Source organism: Nyctibius grandis, chromosome 1, assembly GCF_013368605.1.
Source record: "Nyctibius grandis isolate bNycGra1 chromosome 1, bNycGra1.pri, whole genome shotgun sequence".
NCBI lineage: Eukaryota > Metazoa > Chordata > Aves > Nyctibiiformes > Nyctibiidae > Nyctibius > Nyctibius grandis.
The window spans coordinates 43,687,383-43,700,845 of record NC_090658.1 but is presented as its reverse complement, the minus strand read 5'-3'; the positions used below and the strand labels follow the sequence as shown (position 1 = coordinate 43,700,845).

The following is a 13,463-nucleotide window of genomic DNA, read 5'->3' as shown; positions in this document are numbered from 1 at the left end:
TTAGGAGACGTTTTAAGCAGCCAGTGTGAATCAGGCTCAGTTTTTGAGTACCAGGTTGTGCTCTGAAAGAGATTTAGAGAAATGCTTCTACTCTAAATTTTGACTGGCCTTAGGTATATGATCAGTATTGAACTGTTCTTCCTTACCAAGACAAAGACAATTATGGGCATGCAAAGAAGAACATGGAGAATTTAAACGTAAAAACCTTAAGTGCGTATGAAGCTGATCACATTCAGGGTTGGAAAGCCACTTAATTGGGTGCTTCTGCTTTAAACATCCAAATATTTTGTTGGGTCTGATTTATTCAAACTGACTGTGTGTGCTGAGTGGGGCACTGTTGTTGAGAATATAATGCATGCAGTGAACAGTGTCATAGTTATGCTTTCAACAGAGGATGGATGTTAAACATCATCAAGAGCTCAGGAATATTCATGACCTTCAGGAATCAGATCAACAAGATCAGCAGTATACTTTACTCCTTTGTTCTTGGCAGACAAATTACAGTAGTCTCATGTACGCTTAAGCAGGTAGATGATGTCCTTGAAAACTTTCCCACCAATAGCATGTCCTGTAGAAGCTGCCATGCTTGGGGTGTTGATGTTGATTTCCTCTTAATTCAATTATTTTCCTCTTTTCAAATAATTAAGTTTATTTTCTTCAGGAAAGAAGATAGTCAACTGAGTTCCAAGAGTGCTTACAATGTGCAGATAACAAATACCATTCATTAAAAGTCAAAAGAAGAGAGCAGAATAGCAAGGTGCTTCTTTCTGGGTGTAGTGCAAAAATGCTTCTCATTTAGCTGACATACGTATCACATGGCAAGCTGCTAGCTGTTGTCCACACTGCTATGTGCTTCTGCTTGACTCCAACAATGTGTTTGTTTCATGGCCTACATTTTATCATCCCATCATACTACTGTGACATGTTACAGTACTGTAATAAAGTGACATGATATTGTGCTGTATAATACTGTAAACTGATCTTACAGAGCTATGAAATAGTTTCCTAAGAAAGAAGCTTACAGAGGTTTTAAAGTAGATGAACTAATCACTGGGAAATATGCTATAAACAGCAATCATTCTGTGGCTCTCAGATGGATTAGATGATCTTGTAGGTCTGTTCCATCATGAGTGCCTCATCATTTTGGGTTTATATAATATGAAAAATTAAAGGGATACTGTCAAGTAGTTAATGTATAAACCATTTCTTTCCTGTTATAATCTAGTGGGGAAAATGCCTTCCAAGTTCCAGATTTTTTCTTCTTCTAAATCCACCACTGCTTGTCAGGACTTTTTCTTAACAAAAGATAGCTGCTCTTCCTGCATGATTATACACAGTATTTTTGTTCTGCTGCTGCAGAGCCAACCAGCCAGCCAGCAGAGGGAGCACAAGTTAACTAATAAATCCTGTTCCCAGAACTGTGCTGACAGCTGTGATGACACTGATCACAAACAAGTAAGTATTTTTTGGTAGGACAGACTCACAGTAGCTTATTGCTCCATGAAAGGGCCAGAAGAAACAAAACAGGTAGGAAAAATACATATTTCTGCTTAAAAGAACGTATTAAATAACAGGGGTAAGTGGAAAACCAAGCACAAAATCAGTATGAAAATACTTGACAGTGTCCCTTTAAGGGAGAACGTGGTTGCCTGCAGGCTGGTCTTCTCTGAACTGGGGAAATGGTAAATGTTCAAAGACAGATAATGAAGATATATCCAGGCAAAGGAGCAATATAGCCTTGGTGTAAATTAATTAAAATAATCACATTTGTGCTATGAGAGAGGGCTTTTTTTTTTAACATGTATGGATTTTGGCATTATGTCGTATCATAATTACCTGAGTGTTTTGCATGGGTGTTTTTAAGGAATTTTTCATAACAAGCTGATTGAAAAATAGCACTGAAGTATAAAAGGACGGATTTGTGACTAAGTCTTCACAATCAAACGGAAAATATTCAGAAGTCACATAGTTTATCTATGAACTTACAGTATCGATTGACATTCATGAAACTGTGATGTCATGTATGCAGGAGAATCACAAGTTTTATATAAGTGAGGAAAAGACAGAAAGGGAAAGAAGAGAGTCAAGCTTAGAGATCAGAAAGCAAATGAAAATAATTTCAAGTACATTAGCTAACCTCTCCCCCTTCCTGAATACATGACTTTCAGGTCTCCGCACTGATTGTGAGGGTCACAGCCAAAGATTCTGACTTTCAAATTTTGCTTATATGTATTGCCACATATGCAGATAGCTTACTCAAAGGGTGTCTATCTTTTTCTTCATATTGTATTGTGTGTGTTGTGGCTGAAGAACCTAACAATCCAAAACCTCATTTATATTGGGAAAAAAAAAAATTAAAACCCCACAGCTTTAACAATTGGTTATAAAAATCAGCAACCTAAAAAAGTAGTTCGCACTGTGTGAAGAGCATCTTAAAAAAGATGCTCTGTACTTCCTGTCCTAGGATAATTAGTCAGGACTGTGAAGCAAATATCAAGTCTGATTTTTCTTTGGCCCAAAATGCAAGAGTTTGGTCTTTTTAAGTCAGGATCTTTCTTAGATTTTTTGTAGAAAGCATATGGAATCAGTATTTGATCAGGAGCTGGTCTTCTCAGACTGCTTAGTGCTGCAATGCAAGAGAGGCACTGTTCTGGAAATTCTGACTAAGGAAATACGGACATAGGTGAAAAATCATAAGTTGAAAGCTTGTCACTTATTTTGTCTTTATATACACATAAAAAGGTGTCTTGTCCTTGTAAAAACTGCTTATGTTACCTCACTTTCACATTTTACATTATCTATACTGATATATTCATTCCTTCCATTTATAGTCAGGGCACGTTCTTCCAGGCTTTCCATATGGGTACGGTCCTCTGTGAAGATGGTAGAAGCTGTACACGTATTTCTAAGGATACAGACGCTTCTAAGGACAGAATTCAGCTGCTAGTATGCATACGGTTGTTAACATTGCCAAGACTATGGCTTCATGGGACTTTGTTGTGCTTTCTAGTTCTAATGACTCTGGAATCTTGAAATGACTTACTTAGTAAATAACAATTTAGAACTATATTTTTCCTTTTTCCCCTATAAAATAATTCTGAATTGTAGTGGTTTATGGTTAAACATGAGCTACCATGATAAATGCAGAAAAGCTACACCTCTGGATAACAAGATATGAAATGTACGGCGTAGGTAAATGATCCTGTTCACAGTGTATGTGCCGCACACTCACGTAGTAGCTCTCTGAGCTGGGTTTCTGATACTGTTGCTGGCAAGCTCACCAGTAGAGTTTGTTGTGGCAATTGCTCAGAAATCTTTGTGGAAGTGCAAGAGCCACAGACATGGCAGCAAGCAGAATCAATTCACAGCTGTGGAATGAGTGTTTTCTAATGGTGTAAATGAAGCTAGGAAAACAACAGCACAGTTTGTATTGCTGAGTATGTGCTGAAATACATTTGCTTTGTGCTTGTCATTGAACAGCCTCGGTTATGAGAACAAAATCATTTTAGTATCACACAGAACATGTATCTGTACAGCTCTAACACTTTAAATCACAGAACTTAAGATCCCATTAAATTATTATCGTGCTTTTCCTGCACTATTCCTAGTCTGTGTTTTCATTTTTCAGTCTTTTCCTCTCTTTCTTTTTGGTAGGCATTACTTATGTATGTTTCTGGTGTCTTTTTGTTCCTTTTAGTGTAGTGATCTGTGCTGCTCCTGAACTTCTCAAAGCTTTGGGAAGGCCCAGGAGTCCATACATTTGCAGTATCACATTTATAGCTCTGAAAACTAAATGATTCTTTGGCATTTCAGATGTCTTTTTGAGATTTATATGAGGCTTTGTTTTTTGTTACTGAATTACTTCTGAAGAGTACAACTTTATTACACACACTGTATCTCTTAATAGGTTCTTATTTTAGAGCTGCTTATAGAATTTGACTGTGGTTTTCTGTGCTGCTGTAGACAGTATGGACACTCTTGTTTCGTTCTTACTCTTACATGACGTTTGTCTATTTAAGTTGCAAAACCAGTTGCTAGAGTGCACTAGATCAGGTATCTACTCGTCACATACTCACTGAACGAATGAATGCAGTTCCGCACCTCTCAGCTTCCAGTGTGTTTCTGCTGTGAGTTATTTTGCAGCAGTGTTCGTCACCTGTAATGGAAGTTTTAAAAGGCTTGTTGATATTTGTTGGTGTATGTGTTTAGGTATTCTGTGGTTCTTTTCTATTACTTTTAAGAGCTATATTGATTTAGTGCCCTTCTTGACCAATTATTGCATATTTCAAATCCATTTATACCCTACACATAAGTATGTGTGTGCTGATTCAAATAATCCTTTGCTTACTGTTTGCTGGAGGTAGCAAAATCCGTAGTGTACACTGTATAAGTAATACTGACTTTTCATGGTCAGCGTTACATCGCTCAAGTTTAACGTTATTTATTATTAGTTCCTTCCATTTATAGTCAGGGCACATTCTGCCAGGCATTCCAACTTTTCATGGTTGCAATGCTTTCTTTTACTTAAGTAACTCCAAATTAAATTCTAAATGACTAATACTATGTTTGTGTTACATTAAATGAAGACGAAGTTACGTAATAAGATACATAGGCTTTTCTTTTTGTGATATGCTAGGTTCTGAATTCAAAACCAAAGAATGATATAAACTTCATGTGTACTACCCAGCTCAAACCATTTGAAACAGAATCTTGTCAACAAGCTTAAGTTTCGGGTTTTTTGTCTTCTGGAGGAGATCTGCTTTTCTTTTTCTTTCAAATGTCTCTGTGAACACGTGGTTGCCAGACAAACTCTATATAAAACACAGTCTTCCGATGAAGCATTAGACTGACAAACATGGAAAATTCTGGCAAAAAAAATAAAAACTTAGACTGAATTTCTCTTCTTTTAACAGTCTACAATACAAACCAATAAGTTTTCTGTAGTGAATAGGATGAGTTAAGTCTACATACAAATTGCAAATGTACTCAGTAAAAATTACCACTCTTAGCTAATCAGTTTTCTTGTTTACTTGATTGTGACTGTTCAAAACTCAATCACTATATAGAAGCATTCTTTTGATTAGCTACACTTAAATCACAGAGGTGCAAAAGATCGTTAGTACAAAAACTTGTGATGAGTATAACAATAACAGTTCTTAATTCAGCACTAAGTACAACATTCAAAATTTAGATAGACATATCCTAGGAAAAAAAAGAGCAAAATTATTAAAAGAAAAATCCCTTCTCATATTCATATTTAAAGAAGTAGCCAAAGTCTTGAATGTGTGAAAAAGGTCACAATATTAAATAAAATTAGACCCAAGGGAAAAAATCTGTAAAATTGAGTTTGTTTAATACTTATGATTTCTTTACGCCACCCCTCCCCCTCTGATTTTGTGCTTAGGCATTTTTAAAAGTACGTATACTGTATTTCATTGTCATACATTATTATCAGCTGATTGCCAGTATGTTAATGTGTGTTAATGGTTGCTATGGCAATTACCAGTGCATTAGTCTAACTGTATGTCATGTATAAGAAGTTACATAATTGTTATTCCAAACTTCTGATTCAGATTTTTAAAGACAGTATTTCATAATATCTTTTGGACATACAGTGTTTCAGAGGAAATTATTTCTCTATGTCCTTTTCAAGACAAATAATTAAACCCATGGTGTTTCATCTCTAATGTTAATGTGAATATTCTTGTATCAAATGATAATTCCTTATAACATTTACTTCAACATTTGTTTGTTTTTTTCTGTTCTGGAAGCAGCCCTTCTCCACATCTACCAAATTAAATATTGAAAAAAGGGGGATGTCAACTTAAGTGTTTGGCATAAATAAAGGAACGGCTGAGGGAGCTGGGGTTGTTTAGCCTGGAGAAGAGGAGGCTCAGAGATGACCTTATTGCCGTCTACAACTACCTGAAGGGAGGTTGTAGTGAAGTGGGAGTTGGCCTCTTCTCCTGGGCAGCTAGCGATAGGACAAGAGGACACAGCCTCAAGCTTTGCCAGGGGAGGTTCAGGTTGGACATTAGGAAGAATTTCTTTTCAGAAAGGGTTATTAGACATTGGAACAGGCTGCCCAGGGAGGTGGTGGAGTCACCATCTCTGGATGTTTTTGAGAAAAGACTGGACATGGCACTTAGTGCCATGGTCTAGTTGACAGGGTGGTGTCAGGGCAACGGTTGGACTCGATGATCCCAGAGGTCTCTTCCAACCTGGTTGATTCTGTGATTCTGTAAATATGGAAAGTAGTCCCCTCAAATGGTCCTTGTGTTGCCCTGTCACTGTCCTTCCCACTGAATATAACTGGAGCTGATACAGTGTAGTAATTTGTGTCCCCAGGAATGCATTATCTTTATCTTTCTGTTAGCCCTTTTAGCATATTGGTAATGCTTGTCCCATAATATTTCTTCTCCTGGAAGGATCACTGGTAGGACTAGATTTCATCAAGCACTAGTTAATAACTGCACTTTAATGTTTACTCACCATGATAAGGCAAAAAGCAGATAGCCTTGTATCTAAGAATTTAAAGGACAAGAAAAGATGCCTGTATTTGTCAGAATGGATGGCATTTCTGTTCTGCTTGCAAAGATGGAATGAAAACCACATACATTCTTAAAAGAACTGTAATGCTATAAAAGACGTAAGATACTTTCACTGTAGGCACGGTTCTCTAAAATGATAGGCACTATTTTTGCACTTCTTAATAAGTCTGATCAATAAGTCTGATCATAAAAGCCTCTCAATATCTTTGGTATTTGTACCCAAGAGAACAATCAGCAAGTATTTTTTTTATTTGTCCAGTCTTTAATTTTTAAGGTATTAGGAAGAACATGGAGAATTCTTTGTATGGTTTCTCTCACTGCCAACAAATGCTGACAGGATGTGAGAAGAAAATGTAGACAAGAAAAGAATTCTGTTAGTCACTAAAAGTTATGTTAGCCATATAAATAATCCAGTTAAACAATGCTTTCAAATAAGATAACTTTGCATTAGAGGAAAACCTAATCAATGTTGTGTTAATAACCTAAAATACAGAGATTAAACCATGCTAGTACATTAATTTCAGCTGAAGGAGCGGTTACGTTAAATTACCTATTACAAAAATTCTGCATGTTAAGCACATTAATATTCTTACAAGATCCTTTATTTTGGAACAATACATGGTTTAAGTATTTGACACAGTAAGGCACAGGTTTATTATCTATTTTATTATTTATTAATTACTATTGCACCTATTTATTGATATTTTTAAATTAGTAGTCTTTTGTTCTTTTGTTTATATCTTTTTTATTCTTTGTGGGTTTTTTTAGTATATCTTGTTTAGTGCTATAATTAAAAAAAGCCTTTATCTTTGTGGTACATAATGTGTCTGAGCTTTAGTTATGTACTAGCTTCTTGTTATGGTAGCTGCTTCATAAACAGTGTACAAAATACAGTCCCTTTGACTTTTCAGTCAAACTCTTCACATTTATCCCTGTTCTTGTTTGTATTGTTATCCTATTAAGTAAATTTGACGTAAAATGAAAGCAGGTATAAGCCATGCAGTTTCATTTATTTGTGTATTACTTGCTTTTTTAGTAAATTCAGCATTGTTACTAGTTTCTAGACTATTGCAACTTCTTTGAATTGTTGCTGTATTTGCAGTTCCATTATTTCAGTTGGTGTAAATAGTGATTTTTATACTACTGTTATAGCACAATTTTCTCTCTGAGACAAAGCACAGTTTTTGAAATTGAATTGATTTTTCATACTTATGCAGGATGTGAAGAATCGACGAAATCCTCGTCTTGTACCCTATGCTCTTTTGGATGATCGGACAAAGAAGTCAAACAAAGACAGTCTTCGAGAAGCAGTCCGCACCCTTCTAGGCTATGGTTACAACCTGGAAGCTCCTGATCAAGACCATGGTAATTAATTTTGTTGTTTTGTTCTTCTCTCCAAAAAAAAATTTAGAATCTTCCACTCCACTACTGGATTTGTTGGGCCAATAAAACAATCTGAACAGGTACGGTGTCTCCAAAGCTAATAGGTGCGTTTCTCCATCTTCTGTTGTTTGTATTTCCTTTTAATCTTACTTTTCTTGTTGTTTCCTTTTCTTGTCCCGTGGCCTCAAATGAAGACTTACAAAAATGAAACTTTTTTACATTTTAAATAATTTCTCTGTGTTTCACACACTTCCTTTCACTGTTCATTTTGTAGATTTGATAGTTCAGATGAATCAAAATTAAAATCTCAAGCAATTTAAATCAAGATTGTGAATACTACAAGACACAACCCTAAAATACAGAAAATCAGGAAAACATGTTTATCATCTAGCTCAGTATATGGTCTTATGCCAGGGAATAAAATGTATGGCTACATTTTAAATATGTGCATAAATACGTGAAGTTCCCCAATCTAGAATTAAGCTTTTAATTTAAAACTTTTAAATTAGTACTATATTTGTTATTTCAAGACAGAACAGCAAAATTGTAAGAAAAAGGTTATCTGTAAATACAGTAGATGTCAATTTTATATTCCTACAATTTTAACTCTAAATAATGACGAATTCTACAGTTCATGTACAATCTTGTATTTAAACACTTAAGCTACAAGATGACATTTTTGAAGACAAATGCCTACAAACCAAATTTCTGTGAATGTCAAACTGCAAGTCAAGAATTAGATAGTCTGTTAGAGCATTTAAGAGCATTCCCGGACTTTCTCAGGTCTTTGAAGTTGAATAGACTATAAGTAAATTTTAACTCACTACTTACAGATGTTTTCTTTGAATTTGCATCATTGCCAGATCAAATATGTTATTGATACTGTGGGCAGTATTTTCAGCATATATAGTTTAAGACACCCTAAACAGAAAAAAATGTAAAACTATTTGGAAAACTAATGGAAAACACAGGGAACCTGCTATTTTCAATTTCTTTTCCAACCCACATACATGCTCTGATCCTCAGCTTTTGTGAGAGACTGCTATTAAATTACACTTTTAAATATGGGGCATCACTGATAGCAGGAGTGTGTAACAAGAGTGGATTGCTGAATGGGCAAAACAATGTTTCCTAGTGGAGCAGATTGTGTTGGTGGCAAAATGCCATGATCACACTGTTAAACCTGCCTATGCCTAGTCTGGAGAGTTTAAGGCTGCTGCATAATCTTTTAAGTTCTTCCCCTCCCACTGTGGGAAGGAGATGCTGCATAGAGAAAGCAAGCATGGCTTCTGCTTGGTTCTGAGAAGGTGGGTTGGCTGGTATAGGAGGCTTTTGCATCTTGTGAAGGTAAAGGGGCTGCCTGGTGGTGTAGGGTGAGAGGGAGAGAGCGCACACTCATTTTCCACAATCTCTTCCAAATCCCACTGAACAATATTAATCCCCTTTCCTCATTTACAGCTTGGAGAACCATGTGCCCCTGCTTTTCCTTGGGAATTAACTGCTAGAAAATATTTTTTTCGTTATGATGCAGAGATCCTTGGGCTAGTTCTGTGCATGGAGTTACTAATGAAATGTAAAGAACACAGTTGCAATCCTCGCATCTGAAAGGTGTCCTCAATCCTGTTGCAAAATTCCCAGAGGAAAGGACCTGCAGAACTGTGTCCCACAAACTGGTCTTTCTTAAACAAAGACCGGAATTGCATTCAGCAAAAGATTTTTATACTCATTTTGGAGATTTAGATTTTACAGTTTATAAGCCTCTCAAGTCTTTGAGATGCGTAAAACATGTCAATAGGGACGCCCTTTCTCAGCCAAAATCCTTACTGTTATTAAAGGATTTAGAGCCCTCTAGTGGTGTTCTGCATCTCCATTCATTAATTTTATTTTAAACATTGATTTACAAAGCTCTACAGTGTCATTTTTTATGTCTTTTTTAATTATTATTATTATTACTTACTGGTTTCCCACAGCAGCTGTGTTTTTGGGGTTGCTTAGAATCTAGAATGCATTAGATTATTTAGAATCTAAAAAGACAACAAATTCTCAGTTCCTGTGCTTTGTGGTAGTTCATCTCCTGTATAGGTGAGGTACTGAGGGTCTTCAAAAGTGTTTTTAAGGCCTTAATTGTGTAGACCATCAAAGAGAAAATTTTACTGATAAAGAATTATGTGGCAGAGAGTTCAGAGTTACTTACAGGAAACTTTATGAGCCTGACCTAACTGGAGTCAGGCATTTGGTGGCACGAGAAGTGATAGCAAGTTCCGAGGGATGTGATTTTATAGGGTATTCAGTATAATATTGCAAATGTGGACCTTGACGTGGCTGAGAAAACAGAAGAGAAAGGAGAGAGGTTCTTAACATAGTCTAACAAACAGACAGGTAGGTGCAGACATATTTGAGTTTATAACACACTCAGGAAGAGGAGGAATTATGGTGATTAGACTGGAATGCTGAATTTTCAAAGGCTGCACAGGCTGTAATACCTTGCAAATTTGTGAAAAAAGATCCAGAATGCTTTAGGCATTCTTTTTCCTAATTTGAGAAAAAGAGTCAGAGTGATCCCTGAGTCGAGTGATTTGATTAATGGAAAGAAAACTGTATAAAATACCAGAGAATAGAGTAGTTGAGAAAAATTAGGGAAGAAAGATCAAGGGTTTGATTCAGCATTACTTCTTGTGCTCTGTGAAATCATTTTCATCTTTTTAAAGTGTCATTTTTGTCATTTCAAGCTACCTTATATTTTGAATTGATAGGAAGGTCTTGGAAAGAAGTGTCAGAAACAGGCTGTAGTACTGTGTAATAAGAAAGAATCAGTGAGGGAGGTTTGTATGTACTCACCATACAAGGTTGTACTTGAAGCTATTTTAGCAGAACATACTACATTAAGAAAATGTGTAGAGTGGTGAAAGGCAGCTCAGTGAAGGAAAACTCACTATATACTGATATAAAATATTGAAGGAAAGCAGAAAGAAGATAGGATTAAAAGCATTTCAAAGGATGTTAGGAATGCCCATCTCCAAGGCACCAAGTAGGCTCATGAGTAGTAGCATTCAAGTAATACTCATGAGTAAACGTTCTTATGCAATTTTTGAGAACATTTTCCATAGGTAGTAGGTCGATGCCACATAGCTGTAGACGAATCAATAAAGACATTTTTTCAAGACAGTATTTTCAGTGCAGTGAGGGAAAGAAGAAAATTGGAGAAGTAGGTGAGTCTAAGATTTGTGTTTTTGTGAGTGACAGAAACAAAAGTACATTTCTATTGGAACAGATTGATCTGGAACGGATGGTGGCTTAACACAGGAAAAGAGTGGAAGTGGGAGCAAAGGAGCAGGATAACCCACAAGAGAACTGGGATGGATAAATGAAGAATTGGATCAGAGCTTAGAGATCCAAGTCCAAAACTTTATTGTTTGTTAGTTGTCAAGAAAAAAGGAGAAAATAGATTTATTATATGTCTCAAAGCAGTAACTGTACCAGCATACTTTTTCTCCCTTTAAAAATTCTTGATTATAGATTCCACAAATGTTATAAAGCATAAATGTAAGGCATAAATTAATCTTGTTTCTACTGCTGTTACGGATTAGACAGAATAACTTGTTTGCATTTTTATCCTTCCCATGAGGTTTCTTTTCTCCTCTTTCTCTGAAGCAGCCCAATAACAACCCAGATTACATTTTTTCAGTATTTTTTATGCCATTATTCTTTCATGGAGTAAGAGAATCAGTGAACACATTTGGAAGGAATAAGTTGAGTGTGACAAAGTTTAACTTTAGCCTTCTTTGAAACTCTTCATGTAGCCAATTTGATCTTTGAGAAAATATAATTACTTGACAAAGAGTGAATTTTAACTTAAAACACTCTTAAGCTAGCTTGTTATGAATCACTTGCAATTAAGAGAATTTTGGAATGAAGCATAGTAAGCTATAAGATAAATGCGTGTGATCATGCTACAGATACCTAACCAAATGAATCAGTGTCTGTGAAAGCTTTTGCTTTCACACAGCTCTTAATGTTAATTTATTTTACACTCTATTGCACCAGACAAAAAATGTGAACAAGCTCTTTTTCTTCATCTGAGCTTGACAATTGACAAACAGTAACTTTGAAGAGAGAAGTGGCAGTTTTTAAGGCAGTCTGTGAAATCTTGTAGTCATCTGACTCTCTTCAAAAGTTTGAGAGAGAATAAAGGAGAATAGTCAACACAATTCAAACTTGACATCTTCTTAGTTCTGTTATTTCACTAACTAAATAATGTCTTCTAAATAGTACCTTGGCTGTGACTAGGTTTTCCTTTGTTCTTGAATAGTAACTTGCCTTGCCTTGAACAGGAGTTGCCTTTAATACTACTTTTATGTCCTTCTTAAGGGCATCTTAACTCTTGCCAGACTTGCTGCCCTTTATCTTGACAGAAGTTAAGATATTTTTTTGTGAAGCAGAGGCATAATTACTTTGGGATTTTTATTGTTGTTGTTGTTAAAGCCTCGTGGAAGGCTTCCTTTTATGATTCCTATCCTCCATTTTCCATTGCTTCTGCAAAAACATCTAAATTGCAACCTTTATTCTATTATTAATTATAATAACTAAGAAATACAGTAATAAATTTTTTATAACAATGACATACTTAAGATATCTGACTTTTAGAATGGAAATGAGAAGATTAGGTGAATTGATCACAGTCTCTAAGTAAAGATGTCTCAGTTGAGGAATCTTGTCTCAAAGACAAACGCTTGTCTTTTATGGTGACTGGAAGATTAATTTAGTCTGTATTTTGTTGGGGTTTATATGTTTGGTGTTTTTGTTTTGTTTAAAATAACTGAGAGCCCAGTTCACAGAATCACAGAATTGTTGAGGTTGGGAGGGACCTCTTGAGGTCACCTGGTCAAGCAGGGTCAGCTAAAGCAGGTTGTCCCAGGACCATATCCAGATGGGTTTTGATTATCTCCAAGGATGGAGTCTCCACAGCTTCTCTGGCAACCCGTTCCAGTGTTTGACCACCCTCACAGTAAAAAGTGTTTTGTGTGCAGATGGAATTTCATGGTTTTTAACTTGTGTCCATTGCCTCTTGTCCTGTCACTGGGCACCACTGGGAAGAGTCTGGCTCCCTCTTCTTCATTCCCTCCCACCAGGTATTTATGAGCTTCCTTCGTGAGCCTTCTCTTCTCCAGGTTGAATAGTCTCAGCTCTCTCTGCCTCTCCTCATAAGAAAGATGCTCCAGCCCCTTACTCATCTTTATGACCCTGTGCTGTACTTGTTCCAGTAAATGGTGTCTTTCTTGCACTGGGGAGCCCAGAACTGGACCCAACACTCCAGATGTGGCATCACTAGTTCCAAGTTGAGGGGAAGGATCACCTCCTTGGACCTGCTGGCAAGGCTGTTCCTCATGCAGTCCAGAATACTTCTTACCATGAGCCAGCAATGTGCCCTTGTGGCCAAGAAGGCCAATGGTATCCTGGGGTGCATTAGGAAGAGTGTGAACAGCAGGTTGAGGGAGGTTATCCTCCTCCTCTACACTGCCCTAGTGAGGC

At 36.4% G+C, this 13,463-nt stretch overlaps 1 protein-coding gene across 1 annotated transcript in view; it reads left to right on the top strand.

Moving 5' to 3' along the window:
* RYR2 (ryanodine receptor 2) overlaps positions 1-13,463 on the top strand; it is a 332,243-nt gene that overhangs the window by 152,941 nt on the left and 165,839 nt on the right. Inside the window, exon 27 of the mRNA XM_068395937.1 lies at positions 7,769-7,916. Within this exon, the coding sequence (XP_068252038.1) occupies positions 7,769-7,916 (148 nt within the window). The remainder of the gene's footprint in view (positions 1-7,768; positions 7,917-13,463) is intronic.